This window comes from Chlamydotis macqueenii, chromosome 2 (genome assembly GCF_036417535.1).
Source record: "Chlamydotis macqueenii isolate bChlMac1 chromosome 2, bChlMac1.mat, whole genome shotgun sequence".
Taxonomy (NCBI): Eukaryota; Metazoa; Chordata; class Aves; order Otidiformes; family Otididae; genus Chlamydotis; species Chlamydotis macqueenii.
In genome coordinates, this window is record NC_141557.1 from 117,478,218 (window position 1) to 117,503,753 (window position 25,536).

General features: G+C 43.2%; 1 protein-coding gene across 1 annotated transcript in view; it reads right to left on the bottom strand.

Moving 5' to 3' along the window:
• The window catches only part of GAREM1 (GRB2 associated regulator of MAPK1 subtype 1), a 105,315-nt gene that overhangs the window by 8,443 nt on the left and 71,336 nt on the right, over positions 1–25,536 (bottom strand). The window contains exons 3-5 of the mRNA XM_086740770.1: positions 17,975–18,105; positions 7,073–8,251; positions 1,951–2,117 (exon numbers count right to left, since the gene is read on the bottom strand). Coding sequence (XP_086596896.1) covers positions 1,951–2,117; positions 7,073–8,251; positions 17,975–18,105 — 1,477 coding nt within the window. The remainder of the gene's footprint in view (positions 1–1,950; positions 2,118–7,072; positions 8,252–17,974; positions 18,106–25,536) is intronic.

A 25,536-nucleotide genomic window follows, 5' to 3' on the forward strand; every position in this document is an offset into this window, starting at 1 on the left:
TTTTTAGCAACTTCCTTTGCAGCACTAGATCAGTTCTACCAAAATGGAGATATCTGGTCTGGACCCAAGCTGGAGATGAATTTCATGCAAATATTGTGAAGTTCGAGGCAAATAATACCAACCGCATTCTTGGGAAACTTCACTTCTCACTGTTCTCTTGATTTGTTGGGAGGCAGATGTATTCTTAGCTATAAAGAGAGAAAGCAGCATTTGGTGGCCCCCAAATGCTGGGAGGTCTTGTGGAGTAGACCTTGACAGAACTACCCAACGGGCTTTCGTAAAAACAAACAAGCAGCCTTGTTCTAGAGTGATCATTGCCAGATACACAATACTAAACTGCAAATGTGCAATATTGCTTAGAAAGGCAATTCCAACATAAGGTATTATACCAATTGCATCTAAGCTGAAATTATTTCAGTGGCATTTCAGATCAATTTGTAATATCCAGACCGGCAGTATCTTGTCATTGAAGAGATATCAAAAATAATGCAACAAGACATTGAAGTGAAAAAGGAGGTGAGACTTCAAAAGGTGTATACACTTTCTAAAGCCAAAGGAAGAACACTACACTGCTAGGAAGAGGTATGCAGCCACATAATTAAAAATCTACTGTCAACCTTCGACTAGCTTGAGTGGATTTTCCAGTTTGTGGGCTAGGTTTGTGCTGAAGTGGGTTTGATCTGGAAGCTGTCTGGTCCCCTTCCGCTACACCTCACTTTGCAGTCAGTGGCATCCGCTGGCCTCTCTGTTCTCCATCACACCCACCCTGTAGGTTTCCATACAGCTGGCACAACACATTTCTGGATTACTACGCCCCCGCTTATCAGAGCTGGCTGCACTGCCTGCATGTAGCACTGAAAGCTCACCTGACAACTAGATTTAAGATGTTCTGGTTTGAAGATTCAAACCTTTCAAGGATTATACACAACTGTATGGAATTTTCCATTTAGACAGCCTGTGCCACCTTACAGTGAGATTACACCAAATCGTGTGAGAGTGTCAATCTGCTCAAGGGTAGGAAGGCTCTGCACAGGGATCTGGACAGGCTGGACCGATGGGCCGAGGTGAACTGTATGAGGTTCAGCAAGGCCAAGTGCCAGGTCCTTCACTTGGGTCACAACAACCCCATGCAACGCTACAGGCTTGGGGAAGAGTGACTGGAAAGCTGCCCAGCAGAAAGGAACGTGGGGGTGCTAGTGGACAGCTGGCTGAACATGAGCTAGCAGTGTGCCCAGGTGGCCAAGAAGGCCAACAGCATGCTGGCTTGTACGAGGCACAGTGTGGCCAGCAGGAGTAGGGAAGCGATTGTGCCCCTGTACTCAGCACTGGTGAGGCTGGATCTCAAATACTGTGTTCACTTTTGGGCCCCTCAGTATAAGAGAGATGTTGAGTTGCTGGAGCATGTCCAGAGAAGGGCAATAAAGCTGGTGAGGGGTCTGGAGAACAAGTCTTATGAGGAGCAGCTGATTGTTTAGTCTGGAGAAGAGGAGGCTGAGGGGAGGCCTCATTGCTCTCTGCAACTACCTGAAAGCAGGTTGTAGGGAGGCAGGTGTTGGTCTCTTCTCCCAAGTAACTACTGATACGATGAGAGGACATAGCCTCAAGTTGCGGCAGGGGAGGTTTAGGTTGGATATTAGGAAACACTTCTTTACTGAAAGAGTGGTCAGGCACTGGAACAGGCTGCTCAAGGAAGCGGTAGAGTCACCATCCCTGGAGATGTTCAAAGAATATGTAGATGTGGCACTTCAGGGCATGGTTTAGCAGACATGGTGGTTTTAGGCTGATGGTTGGACTTGATGATCCTTAAAAATAACTTGACAGATTAGCCCGTTTCACAAAAAGTCATCAACTCAGACACAGTACCATGCCTTTATAAATAAGTGCCTTCAAAAAGAATACTGCTAAATTTAACTTTCTCAAGTTAGCTAGCATGAGGCTCTCAACACATACATGTTGTGCAGTCCTGAAGAGTAGTAGGACAGAGTAGGGCTAGGAGAGCGGGTCTGCTGCCGTGCAGGTTTGACTGTGCGAGGAGGGATGGAAGGACTGGTGGAGGACGGCTTTGAACTCCGTGGTGGGACGGGGGGAGCATTCAGGAGCCTGCATTCCTCTTTTACCTGTACAAAAGAAGAACGTGTAAGTAAGCAGCAAGAAAATCTGGGCACCAGTACTCTCAATCAGACGAAACACATCTGGTTCTGCCTTACTCTGTGAAAGGAAATAATTAAAAAGGGAGGAGAAAAATGATGCTAAGTATATACATTTGCAACAGCATGTGGCTGTCATAAAGAAGTCCAAAAGAACGCCTTATTACCAGTAGAGCTACAAGCAATCTTTTTTAGGGTGCTCTTCGTAGCTTGATATCCACTTGTATGAAAAAGTAGCAGCAATTAAATGATGTAAAAGAACCTTCCAGTAACACACAAAACCAGACAGACTGTTCCAGATATTTTGCATTTCATAAGGAGCAATTCATTAGGCTTAAACTTCATTAGTGTTGTTTATTTAGATATAATAAACCAAGCTTACGTAATGAAAAGATCTCAACGGACTTTGATGTTTCCTGACTTACTTCACCAGTGATACTCAGCCATCCAGCTCTAGGATAATTCCCAGCCTTCCTCCCACAGGAATAGTACATGTATCTTGTATTTACCAGATGCTGGAATTCAAACCTGGAGCTTCAGTCCTTCTGTAGCTGCCAAAGCAGTCCAGGATATTTTTGGTTAAGTACAAAACATACAAGTTGAAAGGTGTGGGCAGAAGAGGTTGCTCAAGTAACATAGATCTACTTTTTGCAGCCAAACAACTTTGCAGCTTCAAATAAATAGCTGTAGCACTGCTTATCAAAAATTTAGTTTGGCCTGCCTGGGTAGGAGCAAAATACCATGATCTGTCCCTATAGAAAAAAAAATGGAATGAAGACTTTAATCTCATCAGTATATATCAGAAAAGGGAAATTCTCTTTGTGTTTGAAAGTTAGTTTATTTTAAAATTTAACAACACCGCAGAACTAAAAGTAATCTTAGCAGTTCTGCAACACATAATTAGCAATTAAAGTGACTTAATTTATTTAAAAACAAAATAAATGTGGAACCTTTTGCAATCCACTTCAGTGCTTTCAAAATGCAACAACCCATTTAGTACTTGTGTGAAATGGAAAATTGAGGACTGAGATATTGTAGTACATTTTTTCCCTAATTCAAACCAAGTCAAAATTACAGGAAATGCCCAACAGCATAAAGGACTGAAATAAATCTTCCTGTAAGGGTTCTTATTTGCTCTTTCAAGGAAAAAAAAAAAGAAAAATCAATTTTATTCATGTTTGTTATTGAATTCAGGCATAAAACTCTTCAACCATTTTAGTGCTGTGCCCCAAGGATGCCTAAGGACTTCATTTTTTTTTTTTTTCCTCCCAAGTCAGACTAGGCAAAGTTAATGTTGCATACTACTGGATATATACCCATGGAGTTGGAGAGACTGTTTAAGGGAGCTCTTGGAGCACAGCAGACGCTCAAGGGGTTAAAAGGAGCCTTTCCTGGGAAGAACACTGGCATCCAAAGGTGCTGGTATAACAAACTATGCCAAGCTCCTTTGCTGACCTAGATTGCAGACCAGAATGAGGCCATAAATAATACCGGTTTGCAGTCCCAGTTGGTCCCTGTGACAAGACCGCGATTACAGCTGCCAAACACAGCCCTCAGGAAACCCAGCAGAGGACTCAAAAGGAGAGACTTTGCAGATTAAACCGACAAAAGCAAGGGCAAACTTCAGAGGTGAGCTACCCTCCCTAGGTCCAAGTGAACAGCAATGGAAAAAAATGCGGGAGAGGAGGGGAACAGCCATGGAGCAACATGACGATCACCTCGATGGCTGCCGCTGTTAGCAGGGAATACTCTTTTGTCCAGAAGCACCAGACGCTGTGTGGCTGCCAGCTACAGACAAAATGCATTTGGACTGCACATCCTGGGACTTTTATTCGTCACCGCCTGAGCCCTCCCATGCTCCAACACCCTTTCCTGTGACCTGGGGATGGTGATTCCTTTCTGACGGCGTGAGGTGGATTTTAAGACCTCTGCTCCTTGTCCTTTGTGCCAGCCCAAGCCCTGCCAGCACCCGCTGTGCCCTGGGGTGTCACTCCTGAATCCGGGCATCGCAGGTGCCCATTACAGTGACCGCTTCCAAGGTCACCTGGGCAAAACCCACCCCATCACTGGCATGACCACGAGCGCAACACGAAGCAGTTCGATGCTCCTCGCCAACGGGAGCCTGAACTTCCAGCACACTCCATTGGGGACATGCCTTAAATCAATCAGGAAAACAGCCTCTGATTTTATGCAAATTAGCATTTGGGGACTGAAGCAATTTCTAATTTACAGGGCTTAATTCAGAGGTCATTTCCACCCCCTCCCCTTTCTGCCTTCATGCTACTTTGAAAAGTATTTAGAAAATACACAATATATGCGAGTGCCTCATCCTGCCAGAGAGAGGAAAACCAGAACAGCTTCTGAAATACCCAAACGTCCTTCTCTCTCCTGTAAAAAGCTCCTGTACACACATTTTAAATTTAGTGCATGCAGAAATACAATTGCCAGCCAACCTTTATACAGAAATGCTATGGAATATCATTCTGGAGGGAGTGATGACTAAACCGCATGTTCATCAGCAGCTCCTGAGATCTACTTTTTCTATAAATACCCTACGTGGAAAGCATGCAAACATCTCCTCGGCCCCAGCCCACTGATGAATTCAGTAGGTCACTGACACCCATTCCAAAGCTGTTCCAGGAAGCTAGGAAACGGAGTCTCAATTATTATCATCTATTGAGATGTTGTTTTTTAAATTTTGTTTTATTTCTTACGGGGTCACACTCCTTGCACACTTCTAAATGCAAGCTAATATCTTTAGCAGAAAATAGTTCTCCTGCACTGCTGGAAAGCAATACCAAAATTGCTGACAGCACTCACACATTACCTCAGTAATGTAAGACACAGATGACAAAATCGCACACTTTTCAAAGTGACCTTAAAAGGCAACATACATGGGTATCCCAAACACCACCCTCCTGCCCCCAGAAGGGAGTTTCTGTGCCTCGAGGTTTCCCAAAGTGCGAGGGTCCACACCGATGCTCTGCAGGTGGTCCACAGCTCTCCCAGCATCCCATCACCCATGCCCCGGGCATGACCTGGGGGGTCTGGCAGCACCCTGCCAGGAGGGCTGCCCTCACCCCACTGTGGGGGCAGCCTTCCTTCCCCATCACCCCCTCACCCTCCCACCCGCTCCCTGGCGCTGGCTCCGATGCTCCTTTGACCCTGCGCTGAAGCAGTTCAGCTTGCAGAAATCAGCAGGAAACTAATAATTTTCCAGACCCAGACCTGGCTGCCTGCCCAGGCGCAGGAGTGCCAGAGCCAGCACAAAAGAGGAGCCAGGACCATGTGGCTGGGAAAATAGAAAGACAAGGAGGAGGAGGAGGAGGAGGAGGGTGGGACCAGCCCCGTGCCGGTTTCCATCAGTGTAGGCTGCCAGGGAAACTCATCCCGATATGGTGCTGCTGGGCGCTTGTCCAAAAGAGTCTGGACAAAGCGTCGGTGCATACCTGACCTTGGAGGCGAGGAAGTGCTCTTGGATTCCTGCACTTAGATGTTACACATAAACACTCTTTGCTAAGAAGACGTAATGTCTTGACTTTCCTGTCTTTGCTGAAGCTGCTGAGGCTGCTTTCTGGGGAAGTTTTGGTGGCACGGTCAAAGGGCTGTGGTTGTGCATTTCATGGCCGCGCTGGCCATCTCCTCCCCTCTCTTCGCCGCACCTCCCCAGCAGCTGCCCAGCCTGGCCAGGGGGATTCCTACAGCAATCCACTGCAGGCTAACCCAGCACAAATAAATACAACTTAGCCCCCAACCAGATTGTGACCTGGCTCACAATGGAAAGGCTACAGCCAACGCTGCTGGACTGTCAGATGGGAATAGGAAAGGGATGGGATCACCATGGTTTCCTGCAGTTTGGTCATAGATTAGTCTCAGCTTACTGTGTAGCCATGCTCTTGAAAATACCATAGGACTTGCAAGTGGAATGATAGGTTTTTAATTTGAATTCCAGCAAAAAATCTGCAAAACTAATTTGTTAAATAATCATATCTCCCAATATTCAGGTGATGTTAAGTATGCAGCATTAACATTTTGCTAAAGACTTCTAGACATTCTTTCCTGGTGGAAGTTTTCTTTTCTCTTTCTTGAAAAAAAAATAAAACATATAGGACTATGTCAAGGGACCACATAACGTGGATTTTCCACCCAGTCCACATAAGCTCCTTGTTTATAAAACATATTTGTATTTTTGTCTCTGAAGTCTCCACAACATTTCAGGTTTGGAGAAGTGTTTTTCTCCCATGAGTTTTCATTAGAAATACTAGGACAGGAAACACTCTGTTTAAAAATGGGTCCTCTAGGAAGCCGCTTTGTTAACTCTTCAGAGTTCCTATTTAAACATATTTTCTTTCAATCAGCAGTACAGAGCAATTAGGCTAGTTCTGGTTTTGTCAAGTTTGGTTGAGGACACTTAATATTCTTCAAAACCTGCCATAGACTTGTTAACAGAGAAGACAATTTCTCATTAGCAAACACTTCAAATCCATAAAAATTCTAGCTGTCTTCATTATCAAGACCTGTTAATTGAAGATGCATGCACTAAGGGGATCTGAGGCAGTTCCAAGGCGGGTCATGCCCCACATACTTTGGCCACAGAAAATATCAGAAATATGGAGGCCACGTGGAGGGATGATGAGAAAAGCCAGTGAAGGAAGTGAACTAGCAATTCTTAGATTTTGTGTGAGGAAAAAAACCCCAATAAATATCACCTGAAAGTATCAGGATTGCTACTAGATCAGTTATATTAAGTATACTCGGGTGATTTTTAGGACATGACTCACACTTAGTAGGAAACTAGTTGAAGTCTCACCATTTTCTTGCCCTCCATGTGTCCTCCTCCCCCAAAGTCTTCCCTAAAATAATCTGCAAGCAAATTCTTCACCAGCTCAAAAAGAAACCAAGCAACATGAATAATCCTGACTTACTGCTTCTGATTTTGGAGGCACTGGAGGTGGAGGTAGGGAAACATCTGAAGACTTTGTGGTTGCTCCAACAGTTGCAGGCATGGGAAGAGATGCGGTACCACACTTTGATCGGAAAGACCCTCTGTAGTTGTCACATTTGTTCTTCTCACTTAGTGAGCGAGTGAGAGGCTGGTCACCAGCCTTTCCAGACCCTTGGTCCAACCACAGCTCTTCGTAAGGAAGTTCTGGTTTTGTAGGCAGAAACATCGATTCTTCGCTAACTTCAGGAAAAAGGTAATCGCTGCTACTGTCACCAGACTCCTGGTACTGAAGAGCATCGTGAGAAAACAGGGCCCACTCGTTACACAAATCCCTGCAGCCGTGGAGGTTCACTTCACTATTCCCATGCAAGTTGTTTCCATAGACGCACACCGAAAGCCGGTGGAAGGACTGCGTAAGCTCGTCCCGCGCGTAGCTGAGGGAGTTCGGCACGTGGCTGTGCCCTGTGCATCGGCTCTTCTTCGGGCTCTTGCAGTCTTCGTTCCAGTCAGTTTTCACATCTCTCACGGCACGAGAGTACTCATCTATGTCAAACTGTTCCTGGCATATATTAAACCAGTGCTGGATGAGGGATTCATGCCACAGCTCTCCCTTCACCAAACTGTCGGGCAGAGTAAATTTCGGAAGTGTCAAGTGCAAGGGAAAATGCATGGGAATAATTTTGTTGCCACGAAGCACGCAACAAACCACCACAGTCTTGGTCTGAATGTTGACAAACTTGTACCTGTGCCCTTCACGGATAAAATGCAGGTCATAAGGGTTTCTTGGTGTAGGACTCGGCACAGTCACATTAACGGGCAGCCTGGTTTTCTCTACTATATTGCGAATTGTATGCTCACCTTCTTGCATCTGCACCTCTAGCGGGCTGCGGGTGCTAAACTTGCCTTTACACTGGAAGGGGAGACTGATGCTTTCATTGGTCCTGTGGTTCATGCAGATGAGGCAGGGCATTTTGCCTCTGCCTAGCTTACTAATTGAATTCAGTTTCCCAATTTTTTTGAAGATGGTGTTGAATCGTGACTTCTCCTTAGAAGATTTTGCATAAAGGATTTCGGCTTGCCCCATTAAAGTGAGCTCATCCCCAGTACTAAGGGTAATGTTATAAACCTCTGTATCTTCATTGCATTCACCTGAAGCCACCTGCAAAACAATAATAAAAAAAAATTGGTTTTCCCCCACTGAAGATAATACTTCAAATCATATCAAATCTATTGAGACTGGACTTACAAGACTACATATTGGGAGAAACTAAACTAACTTTATTTGAACAGCAGCTGAGTAGTCAAGTGTAAGGTGTTTAACCTGAAGCTCAGCCAAGCAACCTTTTTTTTATTGTTCTGCACATACCTGCATCTTACTGGAGGGGAAATAGCTACCTGAAACTGCCAAAGAATTCATGAGAACAAGCAGAACCAATTTTTAAAGACAGGACAGATCCACATATCCTAGCAATTTGAATAACCACTTGTCTCATGCAGCTATGACCGAGCATGTCCAGGTTCCCTTGGGTATCTTTTTCCCGTCGCCTTCTTTTTGCAGTTTGCTAGAACTTATTTGCCAGGCTTCTGAGGGAAGCAAACCTTCTTCCACCATCTTCAGCTCCCTGAAGAGCCAAAAAGGTGATCTCATAATTATAGATGAAGCATATTGCTTTGATATAATCTCTTCCAGGCTAGGGGGAATGACAGATGACATCTATTCCCTGAAGGAAAACTCAAGAGCATCGGTCTATCCCATATGCCTAACTCCCCCTCTGCCTTGCTCTCCTAGTTGTAGACTTCCTTCCTCATCTTTTAATCATAATTGCAATTTAAGAGATTAAACACCATATGCACAGCCATGTGTGTGCTTTTCTACTATGGAAATTGTACTGGAAAGAAAAAAAAAAAAGCAAAACAGATGTCCAAGGCTCATTTGTTCCTAAAGTTATTTCCTTAAGACTGGAATTACTCTTTATAGACCACACTGCTCTGCTTCGTATTTGAGTGGTTTGACATGAAAAGCCCTTTTCAGGGACCTAACAGGACCCACCCAACTCTTCCTCAGCAGCAGCAGACACCTCCTCATAAAGGAAGGTGCATCAGATAAACACTACTGGCCTGTTATAGACCATTTTATTTGGAAAAATTGAACATACTAAAAAAGCTGCAAATGAAAACATATGCTAAAATCCCTTTCTCTCCTCCACAACCCCTAAAGCCTTCATGGAGCTGTGTGAAGTTCAAATTTGAACCTTCAAACTCGTGTATCATCACAGAATAGCCACTGCATGAAATCAAGGCTCTAATTCCGACCAGTTAATAACCGAGAAGTGCTGTGAATAACACCTCCTCTTTTAAGATGTGATCTGCAATTCACCCGTATTTGTAAAGCTGTGATTATCTTCCGCAAGCCTTTCAGAGGAAAGGCACAGGCAGCTCACACGAGGTGTGCCGCCCTAGCACTTCAGTCTCCGGGCTTCCGGAGAGGAAGTCATTCAAGTCCTGAATTATCTAAACAAACACTAACTGGTCTAATCCAGGAAACTACTAGGATTTTATGGTACGTAATACTCATTCACAGTTCACACCACTGGCCAGAGAGTATTTTGAAACACTGCGACATGAAAGGAAAGCACGCGGGTTTTTTTTCTGATAACACTGGCGTGATGCTTGTTGCTGGTTTCTCCTAAAAACCATCACAGAGCTGCGGCCAGCCACATAGCCCTGCCTTCAGTGGAGCTGATAAAGGCTGAGGACACACAGGGCTCGGTGCATGTACCTGTCAATCCCCCCCTTCTCTTTCTGAGAGGGCACGTTCTGCAGGAATATCAGCTTCTAGCATTGACAAGTCCCCACAAATGGCTTTCTGGGGACAACAGAAACTATGCTGTCAGACATTTTAACTGGAGACGGTACGGTTACAGCTTTTTCTTGCTTCCTGCGGGACACTGGCTGGAGTGAGGGAGGTGTCACAACCTATGGCTGTGGGAGCTGCTGCTTGGCCAACTCGCAGTTCCCCAGTGATTCACAAACAAACAAGCCACTGTAGGAGGAAACGGTGGGTCAGATGTGAAACCAGAGAGGTAACTAACAGGCCGAGCTTCACAACGAAGGTCTCACAAAGCAGCTGCTGATTAACAGCATCCATTTCAACCAGCCAAACAGCAAGTGGATTTTTAGATTTGACAGGCATGTTTAAAGACAAAATTATTCTCAATTAAAAAATTTGGAAAACATTATTTTTTTTTAATATAGTCACAGGATAATAGTAGGCAAAATAAAGCTGAATTTTACAGTGCTGGAACAAAAAAAAAATCACATCATGGTTCTAGTTTGGCACTGAGAAAAATACTGTTCTGCACTCTTCCTTCTGAACAAAAATACAAGATAACAAGCCGCTGTCCAAAAATTATAATAAAAGTCTGGAAAAGTGAAATTAATAGTCTAAGATTGCACAACTTCATTCCTACCCACTAAACCTTACTATGGTAAAGTTAAGGCTGCTGGTACACTCCAACAGGCTGAGTATATTTTAAAATTTAAGTTCTGAAAGCCAAAAAAGCTAACTCCTCTCTTCTTGTGTTAGGTTAATTAATTCATTCCCACACGGTAGTTAACATGTAAAGCATATATGGTAGGTAAATATGTGTTCCAGGACTTTAGCAACAAATATATAGCATACATATAATGTATATCATACCATATATCAGAGAATCATAAAATGGTTTGGATTGGAAGGGAGCTTACAGATCATCTAGTTTCACCGCCCCTACATCTTCCACGAGACTGGGTTGCTCAAAACCCCATCCATACATAGCAATCACTCTAAAATAATCTAGAAACTCATGCACAGATATCTCTAAGGTTTTTTTTCTCCTCAGATTACATAGCTAAATGATTTTTATCCTTGTAGCAATGACTAAAGAAAATCACACTTGCTCCATCTTGTTCACGCAAACACCTCACTTTATCAATAGCCACAAAACTTACAAAAACATCAACAAATAGGGCCATGGACTTTATCACAGGACATCAGGTGAGACTTGTAGAATCCTCCAGGTTGGGCAGGACCCCCAGAGTCATGTACTCCAACCTGGCTCCTCAATGCAGGCAAGCTGCTCAGGGCCACCTCCAGTTAAATTTTTAGTTTCTCCAAAGATGGACAATCTGCATTTTTTCTGGGCAATCTCTTTCTTTGTTCAACCACCATAATGTTAAAAATTACTTTTTTCTTATATGGGAGCAGAATTCTCAGGTTTCAACCTGTTGCCTCTTGTCCTCCCACTGGGCACTTCAGATGAGTGTGTCTGTCCTCTTTATACCTACCATTAGGTAGGTATGCACAGCAAAGAGCTCTCCCCTCAGCCCTCACAAGGCTGAACAAACCCAGTTCTCCTTGTCTCTCCGAATACATAATTTGCTACAGCCCCCTGACCATCTTGGTGTACTGGACTTGCTCCCAGACGTCAACGTCTTCATTGTATTAGTGGGTTACTGGAAAAAAGGTGTTTCCAAAACTGGAAGCAATACTCAAGTTGTAGCATCACAAGTGCTGAACGATGGGGAATAATCACTGTCCTCAACTTGCCAGCTGCACTCTTGCTTATACAGCCCAATACACTGTTGGTTGCCTTTGCCACACCACCACTGCTTTCTACCAGGCACTCCTCAGACTTTTCCAACAGAGCCACTTTCTACCTGTCAGCCTGTTGCTGGGCTTATGGCACCCCAGGTGCTGGGCTTTGCACTTGCCCATGGTGAACTTCACAGGGCCCCCATCAGCCCAGGAATCAGTCAAGCACAGCAGCTCCTCAGAACAGGTTTGATTCATGCCAACTAGAACGCTTAAAGACAACATGATCTGGGAGAAAGTGCATATCGTAAATCAGCAGAATGGGTAACACCACACCACATTCTACTTCCTCTACCCTCTAAGCTTTCAGCACTCACCCAACAGGATTTGCACCTTCAAGCCTATGCTCCTTCACACCCCAACTGAGAGCATGCCCCATGCACCCTCCAGTTCCCCCTCTGAAATCACTGATGGGACATATCAAAGCCCGATGCTATTTCGGATGCTTGGGCATGTCCCAGCCCACAGACATGACACAGCATACTGCTGGTATGTGATGGAGAGAAGAGAGCAGCACACTATCTCAGAGCAGCAGAGTTAAGGTAGCCCAGAACACAGCCTGAAGCAGAAATAACGATACATTTTTGTGGCAAACTGTTAGAATTTCCTCATAATTCTGGAAATCTGGTAATGCCACAGAAGGCAGAAAGCACCTGAGAAGCCTTCATTCAGCTGTGTGACATACCTGGGAGGGCCAACTCCAGTCCCAGTGAGGCTCCACTCTGCCCCACACTTTCAGCTCACTTGCCCTCTCCTGCTTTGCCCACACTCGAGCAATGCTCTTGCCTCCTTCGGGACTTCTGCCAGGTTTGGTTTTGAACCTTCAGGTGTGAAGACCCTGCAACTGGTAGGAAGCTGAGACTAGCTGAAGGAATGGGAGGAGGGAAGGTACATTTTCCTCAGACTTCTTCACAGTGGGAGTGTGCCCTCATGTTTTAATTTTTTGTATGTACTCCCTTGCATCTTCTGTTTAAACTAGGAATTCTTCACTGGGCAATTCCAGTGCAGCAACATGCAGCAGTAGCCATCATACCTCCAGCTGCTGTCATTACCTGATAAACACAAAGTCTCCTCCAGCCACTAAACAACTAGCCTTGGGAGCATTCTGAAATAATTCCTTCCCCAAATGTGTTTATCTTCATGGTTGCTCTCTCTGTTTTACACATTATAACAATGATGCTTTATGCATTATAATAATGACTCCTGCTGTTTTACTTCCCCCTCGCCCATCTTTTGCCCTTCCCAGCCAATTTTCACTTTTCTGTTAATAGGTGAGAACAATCAGTGCTCCTAGCTGTGTGGTGAGGCAGTGCTTGTCACACTATACTCCAAAGCCATCTAGAAATCACTAGGAGCTGTTCAAATTGAACAACTCCTAACGCAGAGGACCCACAGAACCAGAACCCACTCCATGCTGTACTTACCCTCCACCTCCCTACTGCCAGATGTCCATCTATTCAGTACTGATGCCAGGATGCTGACCAGAAAGGTTACTGGCTTACATTCATCTTATCAAACACATTGCAAAAAAGAAGTGAGTTAAGTCACTATAATGTTTTAAATTTGAAGACTCCCGCAATTCAGTAAGAATTCAGAAGCCATTTACATCTCCTGCAGAAGACAGGCATCAGGAAAGTGATGAATGATTATTTAGGAAACACTTTTTCTTTGGAAAGCTCAAGTAGACAGTTTCTTCTGCTTAAGGAAAGGTTAACTCAGAAAAATAGATTTTGGTAACACCTGAGTCAATATCCTGTCTTGGACTCCAATTGTTCTAATTTGCTATAGTTTGAAGTAGCAGTCTTTAACCACATGGACACATATGAACTGCTTATAAAAATGATTTGTGGCTTCATATTGCTTGTTGTACCTGCTAGATTTTATTAGAGTAATGCAAGCATTGCCTTCACTTTAAAAATAGACAGTTAGGATTTTTTTTTTTTAGAGCTCTTTTTAACTATGAGGTCTCCGATTCATAGTCACTACATTGGGTTTTTACTACTAAAGCCAAGGGACCAATCATAGCACTACATATATATATATATATAAATGAAATATATATAATATATACTATATTTAATTTTTTAACAGGTCACAAAAATGGATAAATATTCTTAAAATATAAAACAAAGAATTTTCAGAAGAGCTATTAGCAGAAAAAAATTAGCAAACTTTTTCAAGGTAGTTGACTAAATTCAGTGAGACAGCATCCCATTTTTCTTTTATAAACATTTGTGTCTCCCAAGACAGAGAACCAGCAAGTAAATTCTTCATGTTAGTATAAGCACATTTTCCACTCAGTTGAGAAGGACTTTGCCCTGATCACCACATTAAAAGCTGGCTTCAGCACTCTGTAAGGATGCCTCAAATAAATCAAAGTGTTTCAAAAATATGACAGGTAATACCACAGAGCTCTAACATGAAATGTCTCTTCATGTGGGATGTCATGAAGGCCGGCTCATGAAGCCACTGCGAAGCAATGGCACTCACTATCCAGGCTCCTTTCAGAGCAAAAACTCTCTAGCAGGTACGTCAATGTAGGCACGAAGCAGCAGATCCGCTTCTCTCTCGCTCAAGCCATGCACCAGATGCTGGAGGAAAGAGGCAGCCACAGCACTGCGCTGCGAGGTGCCACAGCCTGCACATGCTGCGGATGCTGGGGAAGGAGAAGAATAAAACCCACTAATTCTAAAGGTGAAGTACTAGGAATTGCTTGCAAATTTGGAGCTAAAACCTATACACGAACTGATTTCAAGAAAGTTGCTACTGCAGCATTTAAAAACGCCAGTGTAGGTTGCAACCTTCTATATACACGCTTTTTGGAAACTCGGGGCAAGTTTATCAAAGTCAACAGAATTCTAATCAAATCAGGAGATCAATTTAGCTTCACTGTACTGCATTAACAATTGCAAAAAAAACCCTCCAAAAACAAGAAACCCAAATTTTCACTATAGATTTACTTCTGACAAAATGCACACTCTATGCCCCAACACAGTTAAACCACGGTGAAAAGAGCATTATGTTAAAAAAAATTAAACAAATCAGGTATCAAAAGTTCACACTAGCCAAAGAATGTCTTCGATAGGAAAGAAAAGAATAATTATAGGGCTAATGAACTAACCCACCTCTCCATCCCGGAAAGGCTCTGCAAACACCTTCACAGCCTCTCCTGGGAGACCAGGTGATATTTTCAGGACAAAATCAATATTCCAGATGGTTTGAAGGGTCCTGCAACCCTAAGTGGGCAGGTTTCTAGGGTGCAGGAACTCATGGCTTGTCCAACGTCCAATCTATCAGAAAACACAGTTGCTTTTTAAGATAACTTTTTTGTGAATTGCCCTCAGTATGATGTAGGGTTTCTGTTCCTGGTTTTGTTTTTAAGTCTTAACGCAAACAGCTTCCTGGGTATTTATACAGACTGCCATCTGCATGGGACCAGAGCATCTGACTGCAGAAACCTACTGCTGTTGGTTCAGCAAAAGCTAGGGCCCTGAGGTAGCTCAATGTTAATCATATTTTTCTTCCTAGCATAGAGAACAAAAAAAATCCTCATCTTTGTAGCGTAATGCTACCTAAGCAAAATTCTCTGCAATTATGCACTGAATTTTATTACAAAAAAAAAAGGTTATAATCTATCTGGTTGGTGAAGAAAAGACAGAATGCCTCTAATTTTAAATTAGGAATAGATTAAATACCTGTTGACTGAGTGAAATTAGCTTATCCCCAGAACACTCTAAATTGCTGGGCTTGTAGATGCTGCTGGCCACCAGGTACCTGAGGCAACCGACTGGGTACACAAACACGGTACTGATACACATGTGCATCCAAAGAAAGTACTAGAAGTAATTTCAGCCATTACAAAAGTTTGGTTTAATCTAAAGTTGCTGTTTTGTATTCTATGAAAAGTGACTCCACCTTTCTCTGCTTGATGCCACACGTTACAGCCCTCCTCCAAGTATCCAGCAGGTCCCTAACCCCATGCCTCAGCGCACTGCCCAGAAAGCCTGCCCAGCTGCAAAACTGGGGAAGGAAGGAAGGGAGACCCATCTCCCCTGCCTCTCCCAGGATAAGGTGGCTTATTTTCCCTTTTAACAACTAATACATGAAATAAAAATAAAGTAATCCACTTGGAGAAGATCCCATAGCCTGTCACAGCGAGAAGACAGTTCTCTGAACGGCAGCGCTAGTTGTAAAATCCTGCCGGAGCAGCAGAGGATTTACACAGAGAAGCAAAGTTTGCACCAAGTTGAACCGTAACCGTGGCATATTGGCACAGGCAGGCAGATCTCAACAAGAACAGACAAAGCCATGCAGTGACTGTTTGGTGTAACTCTACAGGCTCTTTCTTCAAAAATTATCCATGAAACACTTGAATGTTTGGAATATGAAAGAATTCCTAGACTTCAGAGTTCCTCCTCAAATGCTTAATCAGATATTTTAGGCATTTTTTTTTCCTATTTATATGGGATTAGCTACCTCCTGATACTCTCTTCTGAATCTAAATGGGCATACTGCATTGGACAGAAATCAACCATACTTAGTATTCCTTCCTTTGCTCTAATCAGTTTGATAGGATCTCTCCTATATTAAAATTTTAGCGTACATAATTCTCTTGCATGTAAAGAGTTATTAAATACTTTAATAAATCCTCTTAAGTTCATTTATTTTTTGGAAGATGACTTGGAATAGACTTCTATGAAACTGGAAAAACTGCCAAGAGAAATACTGCCAAGATAACTGTGTAACTAGGTTAAACCTGGATTATTCTTACTGTTATTTACATTAAGGAGTATCACTATAATATCTTTTTAAAATTGATTTGGTATCTAACTATGCTTAATTCTCAGTTTGCTAAGTATGACAGAGTTTTAAAAACACTCATATTAAACTCAAGACATAACATTTTGCATTTAAACAAGTCTGCAGGTAAATACTTTTTTTCCTATAAAATCAAAGCTGCACATTTTACTGTGCCACTCTCTTGATTTGGTCATTGATCAACTAAGAAATAGTGCCAAGCACCGGGTAACACTAGCAGTCCCAAGGTAAGACTGATCTTCCTGGGTAGAAATGAAATTTTCTTGTGGCCTTGATTTGCCCTACTATATCCTAATCATACAAAAGTATTCCAACTTTCTCATGTAGCCTTCATTCATGAAAGGCTCTGTTTTATGGGTTCAGGATAATGAAGAGCAGAAAAGAAAACAATTTACTGTCTTGAAAGGCATGGCCACTAAATGAATTAACTGATGAGCTCTCGCACTTGGAGTAGTCTTCAGCAATGTTTTTTCATACCTATAAAAACTGCGGATTAGCCGGTGTCCCCCAACTCTATTAGTGCAAGAAAGAGAAAAAGTCATTAAAAGGTTGTTATAAAAAATTCCACATCACTACCGGGATTCCAGAACCGGGAAACTCTATACTGGTTTTGCACCAGCAGTATCAACCAGTTTACCTAGTAGGGTACATGGCGTGGATCTGTGCCATTGCACCCCAGCTCTAGGATGCTCTTCTACCAGTCTTAGGCGGCGTATCAACTGAAGTAAATCAGTTGCGCCCAAAGACCACTCTGCTCTGCTGGCAGAGCTGACCTACCTTGCGTGGTGTCATACATACATGTAGGACAAGGAAGAATATGTTCTGTCCTCAGCGTTTCATGCCACTGCACTGCAGCCTGTTTGGTGATAGCAAGCCCTCTTGCCCTCATGGGATTGCTGACCCTTTGATGAGCCGAAGAGGCGTGCACATACAAACACACACACACGCACACAGAGAACAAGTGTGTCTTTTGTTTTATTCACAATGCTATTTAGCTGCAGTAATTTTGAGACAAGCAACCCCATCATTTCACCCTGCGTGCTCTCTGAGAATAAGGCTTTCTGGACAGGAGTGTGAGCAGCTGCTGCTTAACAGAGAATAAAATTCAGACTGCTGGAGGGGGAGGAGAAAGGGGGCAACAAACAACATGTGTTTAAAATCTGGCAGGAGCATCCTAATTAGATGAATTATTGGATGGATCATCAAGACTGCTCCCCAAAGTGCCATAGGACAGGAGAGCCCTTAGAGGACATGTTGATTTAAGACTGCAAAAACTATCCCGAAGAGCACCATCACTGAATGCAGAGCACTAAAGGCTCGTTTGTCTCAAAAATCACACTTCCCACACAGTGCCGTTGCTCACTTGCCATGTATATAAAGGTTGTAACAGTTAATCATTTAGACAGGGATAAATATTTATTCAGGGACTACCTTAACGTTGAATGTTATTTCCTCCATGACGTAAACTCGTTCAGGAAATGCTTTAGCCACCTCCTCCACACTGTTAAAATACTGCACTGGCTCCTTAATATCTCGGTCTTGTTCCAGCAGCTTAAACTGCCCTGAAAACAGATGATAAACAGAAGAGTTGTAAGATATTTATATTGGACAACTGTCACTGTGGCAACTGCTGGCTCAACTTCTTCACCACTTTGCTTGGTCAGTTTTTCCGGTTATTAGCAGCCAAATAAGAAGACGAAAGATTGCTGAGAGTCTCCTGAACCTGTCGTGAAAGACACTCAGTTTCATCAGGTCAGAACAAAAAGAACGTATGGGATCCGAAGTTAAATTAAAAAAGACCCTTTTATCACATGCTCTCTAGAAACAGTGAATAACTACGGAGGCATTTGTGTTTGTGTACGTAAGTCTGTCTAACAGTATCTCTACAGATAGCTTTTTTTGGCCCTTAATATTAAAAGTTTTACAGAAGGAAAACACACCCATTACTATAAAACCCCAAACCGACAAACATAAGGGTTTTAGTTTTGTTCTTAGCATCATCAAACAGCTATTAAAAAATGGTAGGCTAAAACTCTTTCCCCCCCTGGGCTTCCCTAAGAGTAGAATAGCACCTAACTGTCTGTAATCATAAACTAAGCCCTTTGAGAACTTGAGCTGACATAAGAAATTAAACCATACACATTTAAAACCCTTTTGCAAGTGGTTGCCTTCAGAAAAGCTTTAGAAAGAAGTGTTTCTGGCTGACTTTACCTCCTCCCAGCATGAAAACCTTGGCTACTCTCTAAGGCTTGTAAAAGCTAAGAGCTTAATGTGGGGGCAGCCACTCCGGGCAGAACTGCCAGGGACAGCCAGGCACATCAGTCACCTCTGTGCACTACGAACACAAAATTTAAAAGCATTCTTTTATAAATACAGCGATAACAAAAGCTCAGACACATTCACTGCTTGTATGACTTAAATTTAAAACCAGTGGAGTAATCTTCCCAGATTTAGAAACATTAACTACTACTAAGTTAAAGGCTGGTCTCAGCAAGAGAGCAGCACAGCAGGACTCGATGTAAGGAACAACTCCAGAAAATGAGAAAAAGGTTGAGTAAAATCAATGGTTAGTGCATCTCCTGTAAATCATATTTTAAAATTAGCACCGCATGCAGCCACTGGATTATTGTTCCCAAACAGTGTTCAACTTCATTAAAATACATGCAGTACATCAGGATGTCAGCCACCTACAGAAATATTTTCTCACTCCCTCAGCATTTTTGTGCACAACACCCTGCTGCCCCTATACATCCCATCAGACTTGAGACTTTTGTGACACGTTCGGAGAATTCACCCACACAGAACTATTTCAGGCCATCTAGCAGCAGAGGAGGAAAGGAACGCAAGCTCAGCAAGTCCTGATGCTCCAGGAGAAAGACCTGTTCCACCACCCTGCCAGGTGTGTCTGCACACACGCGCACGCCAAGAGAGGTGCGAGCCCAGGAGTCTCAGCTCCACCACCCAACTCCAGCACCCCCTGACAGAGGCACACTCTTTTAATCAGTGTGCTTAAGTAGTGTGGTTGCAAGCCTAAATATCAACTTACAAAACAGAAGGCTTCCTTTTATTCCCTTCCATACGTTTTGTCTTTCTAACGTGACCACAGGGACTTTGAAGTATTATCAGCAGGGTAACTAAAGGTGGTAATTCCCACCACAAGACTGTATTTTGCAAGTGTTTAATAACATCACACTTCAAAAATCAGTTGCCTTGGAGTTTTCCTAACTTCATGTCTGCTGCAGGACACCCTGTTATCTGAAGATCAGCCAAGACAATTAATGTACTTCAAAGACCAACACTGGGGTAGAAGCAGCAGGACCTTTGGTCTGACCTGCTGGAGTTGTTCCTGTAGCCAGCTACATTGCTGTAGTATACTACAGGAATGGCTCCAGCAGGTCAGACCAAAGGATGCCTTGTGTAACATTCTGCCTTAGACAGAAGTAAACAACAGCCTTGTAAGGAGGACTTTAAGCACCATTAGCGATAGCACCCAGAGTCTCCTCCACACCTCCAGGAGGAACCTATGGCTCAAGGATGCCCAGAGCAGGGAAGAGATATCTTTGGGCTTAGTAGATACAGAGGGTTTCTTCCCTGTAAATTTGTTTAATTGCTTATCTAAAACTTTGATTGTAGACATACCCTCTATCTTGAAAAGTTCTGGCAACTTCTTCTTCCATAGAGTAACAAAGCTATGCCTGGCAGACACTATGGGTAGCAAACTTGACAGTGGACAAGCATTTGGAAAAACACTTCACTTACTTAACGGAAACATGCCAGCATCCTAAAGCTGAATTCCTCAGCCTGTCCACTCTGAGCCCCTTTTGGTGCAAAGCAATAGAGGGGCCAGGCAGCCAGTGCCTCTGGGCTCAGGGAATCTGGACAATAAGCAGGGAGGTGCTCAGTTAACTGACGCTGGAAAGCACGTTGTGACTGATGTTCGAGGTGAGGGCAGGGAGAGATGAAGAGAACTGTGCTTTTTAATCTCCAGTCTGCCATACAGACCATGTCAGTCCTGGTTTCAGGATTTCTCTGTCAGCCACAGCCTAACCAAGAAGAAGATGCATTCATTCCCCAGCTCCGTTGGTCCTGTCCCCTGCAGGAACCTCATTTTCCTGCAAAGAAAATTCAGGAGTAGGGGGCTGCTGAGTGAAGTCAGACCTCCTCCTATGTGCAGTCAGGACGTGCCAGGACATCACGCAGCAGCAGGGACTATGAGTTGCACCAGGGAGTACCTGATAGTACAGAAAAACTACTATTCTAGAGTGCAGAGCCAATGACCATTTTTCACAGATAGTCACTAAGGGCGATATGTTCTTAAACTTTACAGAGGTCATCACACAGTGTTCATCCTCCACGGACTGACCTGAGACTGTTGCTTTCTCCTGCTTACTTCTGAATTGCTCCTCAGGGAGCTCCACTGTCCTCTTTGACTACTGACACAGCTACCTGGCTGCAACCCTAGTCGATTACCCAATCTGGGATCCAGGGCTCTGATTTGCAGAATTCCCAGCTGTGGATACTATTTGAGACAAGCTGTGATTACAATTTATACCGGCATTTCATACTTTAAATTCCCCGAAGAACAAAACTCAAAACAACAGCAAGTTTGAGTTGCCTCAGACAGATCTAAAACCAGTGGGGTTACTTCTGATTTAACACTCCTCTCTTACGTACAGAATGGAGTTGAATACGATACTGCATGGAAGCTACACAGTTTTTTGAAACCGAGACATTGCGGTGATAAAATTTTACTAGTTCAGAAAGAAATTGAGAACTCTTACTTCAGAGCGGGAATTTAGTTTGGCACAGTAACAAGGCACGAATTCACAGGAAGGAGGAAGAAAAACAACATACTGAATAATACTACATTATATGAACAATACTCATCCAGCACTTTGAACGAGACAGTGGTCTTTAATTCTAGGTTCTCTAGTTACTCTGTTTGGAAGCCTAACAACGCTATTTTACTATGACTGTTATGTATTTAACAACAGATAGCCTGGTGGCAAGAAAAGGCCAGTTATCCATTACAATCCAAACTTCCACAAAAAAAGTCCCAAATTCCTCAGCACAGAACAAATGCTTTAGGCTTTGAGCAACTAGGAGACAGGCCTGCTGTCTGTTGTAGACTTACACATGTTTCTGGAAAAAAACCCTAAAAATCAGCTGGAGCTGCGCTTCGGTACAAAGAGATGCTCAGAACGGTCTCTGTCGCTATCTGGGCCATCCTCCCCTTCCTTCGGCTGAGGCGCACAAACACAAAGCCGTCTGTGCCTTCACTGGGAATAAGCAGCAGTTCACGAGGAGGCTGACTACAGAAGAGTACACACAGATCCCAAAGCACATAATAGAAGGGCAGCATTAATCTCCCTCTGTTACGAAATCAAGAAGTATGCTGTGTATGGAAGCTGTCAGGGCTGGATGTTAAAATGCCTCTTCTTTGGAAAAGATGGTTTATAACTCAAGATTTTCTATAGACAGTTTTTTTTTAAATTTATTTCCTCATTGAAAAAGGCAGGCTTTTTTATTGGAAGGAGAGAAAGAAGGGCTGAAGAGGGGCCTGCAATACACATTTGAGCCAGATGCCAAGTCACTAACTAATGGGGAGGAAGGAGACAATTTCTTGTTATGTTTCTCCCCAGTCTCTACTCAAGCTGCCATAAAAATACAGCATGGCTGAAATACAAGTTAAATGGACATAAGTCTGGCTTGAGTGCAAGTTAAAGTGGAATTTTATTACTCTTCGCAAGAGGCACCATTTCACCGGGAGACTTAGAAAACTGACAGCAAGCTTAAACAAATCACAAGGTAATTTGTGTGTTAATTAGCAATTTAACAAAAAAGGTAAACAAAATCTCAAGCTGAACTATACTTTTACAGAAGTACCCCCATCCCTCTCTCACTAGCACAAAAAGAATAATGAAATGTTTCTCTAGTAAATCAGTGCAGGTTCAGAAAGATCAAAGATTTGTAATACCTACATGGTCCACTGAGCAGGGGTGGTCACTCCTTTGCAGCCCAATGCAAAGAAGTAATGAACGACTACTGCAGGCTTTATATCTCTTTATCTTTCAGTTTGGCCTCTGGCAGGCACAGTATTGGAACAGTTTCATTCTGGTATATATTATCTCTGCAGATTATGAGTTCTTATTTCCCTGTGAAGGGACTTAACAGCAAAGACAGTAAATCTACTACTGCTAGAAATGAGTCTGGAAAGACAAAAAGGCAGGGAAAGACCTAAAACAGGGCTTATCCTCCAGTTTATGGAGACATTTATTAAATCCCAGTAGGAGTGGGAAGATCAGTCCATCCTCCTCTTTGCTAGAAGCTGGCCCTGCAACATCTGCAAGCAGGGGCATTAACCAGCCTTTTCTGTCCCAGCCTTCAGGTGGCTTCTGCTGCTTCCACTGCTTAGGTTCTTGCAGGCTTACATATGTTCAACCCACCTCATAAAGGTTATTTCTGTACTATAAGATCCCCTGGTTTTCACAGCAACTTTCTCCTCACCTCCAAACAGTCCGGCCATTTCCAAGAGTTCAAAATGTTTCCAAGACAAAAACATTCATTTCGTAGAGTGCCTAGACCAAGGGAGTCCTTATCAATGGCAGGGGCCCTCAGACTGAACAAACAGTCAGGTTTTCACAGATATAAAAGAATGAGAGCATGTATATGCTGATACACCAAAAAGAAAATATGAAAAAAGAAATTCTGTTTAACAAAAAAAAAAGTAGCTGCATGTCATCAGTAGGAAACATGGAAGGTCACTGAAACATCTGCTCAATTGCATTAGCTGTTAAATGTTTGTCCAAGGAGGCAGGGGTTGTATTGTCTTTCAGCAGCTTTGATTATTTAGTAAGTCTCACATCTCTCTATGTGCGACTGTATGCAAAGCCCAGTGCTTCTCAAGAATGCGCAGACAGCACAGCATGGTAGCAGAAGTACTGCAGTGGTTTATGTTTCATATTATTTGACTGCTGAATGCGTTTCAATACTCCAAAGAACAGCAGAGCTGACTCAAAAAGAAAAGTCTCTCTACCTATCAGAATAGCACCATTTTGGAAAGAGACTATCTTTGTCTACATTGTTCAGCATTCGTATGCATCAAGCTGATAGGAAATAACTTTGTTTTCCTCCGCAAGAAGATGATCCTTGATTTAACTGAGCGGAGTTGAAGGGCATAAACCTAAAGCATAAATAAGACATAATAAAGAAGGGCACAGGGAAGTGGCTTGCTAGATATCGGGGAGAATGCAGTTGCATGCACTGGAGAGTACACCTCAGCACGCCTGGCTCTTAGATGGACCTACACAGTCTTCAACCGACAGTGTACACAACTGCCCTCAATGCCTGATGCAGAATTAAATTTGTCTCAGTGGGGGATGATGGAGGGAAAGCTCAGTTGATGCCCTCACTTGTCACCCCATCAACCAGATCATACGGTAGAGCTATTTCTTCCCTACTTAACCCTTAGGCAAGGCAGCCAGTCAAGAGCGACCACAGCAAACCGGACTCTAAAACAACAGATTAAGACATAATCCTAACACTTCTGCCACTCCAGCCTACAAGTGATTTCTTTTCAAATCAGGTTTTTATTTAAACTGACATTTGCCAAAAGGTCTTTGCGTAGAACCTACATGTGGCATTTTGTTGTTGCAAGAAGTGTTGTCAGGGGAGTGGGTGTAGGTGTCTAGACCTGAAGAATGGAACAACAAAAAAGAATACATCGCAATCTCTGACACAGCTATCACATGACTAACTGGATCCCAGGTGTGGAGTTAATACTGCAGCTCTTTCGGGGACCTACCACTACATAAATGTGAAAAGGTTTGGCAGACATGCAGAAGTAAGAACAAGTGGGAAATAAATGACTTCCTTCACTTTTGCCATCTTCCAGCTGGCTTGAAACCTAGCATTCATTCACAGCTGTCCAGAGGAGCAAAAAGTGCCTGCGTGCTCAGGTCCTCTGGAGCAGCAGAGCTCCTGTGCTCCCACTGAAGAGGGGAGAGGGCAGGGAGAGAAGACTAATTGCAGACAGAAATGCAAGTATAAATGGAATTACAGAACACCGTTTTCAGCAGCGGGCGCAGACAGTTGTTTGCAAAAGAACGAGTGCAGACAGACTCACAGCCCTGTGGAGAGGACAGGAAAGCTTATCACCTGCTCCATCACCTCTGGGTTCCCCATCGAAGGAGCTACTGACTTCACCTCAGGCCGGGACCCAGCAGCAAACTAGCATGGATGCAATGCTATGGTAATTTCATCCCCTCAGTCAAAGACGGTAAGACAATCCCATGCTTCAGGTTCATCCTTATCTGCCACACTGATAGCTTCTGTGAGCTATTAAAAAAAAAAGTTTGTAATGGCACGGAAGGAGGAAATTTAAATTTTTTTCTGGATTTTAAGAATTTATTTGTTTATTTTTGTTTTGCAGCCTGCTGAAAACACACAGGAGACTATGAAGGGTGGAGAGCACAGAAGGAAAATACAAAACAAGAGTTTTAGGTACATAGCTTCCAAAGGATAACGACTCGGCCACAAACTAGAAAAACTACAATTGATTCTTGTATCATAATCACCATGAAATAGCTGTTAAACAGACTATCAAATACCGCCTTTGTTTTTTAAGAGCTGCCTGTCAGTACTTTTTCTTGAGGGGAGAGAGAGGGGTGAAGAAGAGGACCTCCTGTGTCCCCATCTGTACCCAATCTTCTGGAAATTTTGGGGAATGTATAAAAAAACAGATGAAACATGAACTAGAGACATACATAAGTAAACATAATACAATTAGAATTCATCAAGTGTACTGGAGCTAAACTCATGGCACTGCAAAGCAGAGGGCAAGGCACAAAGGCACATTCAGTCAGTAGAGATTGCACAACATGTCATGGGGAAGGAGCCCTTCAAAATGAATAGTTTTACTTCTCGGAAGTGTTATGAAGGTTTTGAAGCCTTAAATGCCTTTATTCCTCTCTGTATAATGTCTGTGGCACAGA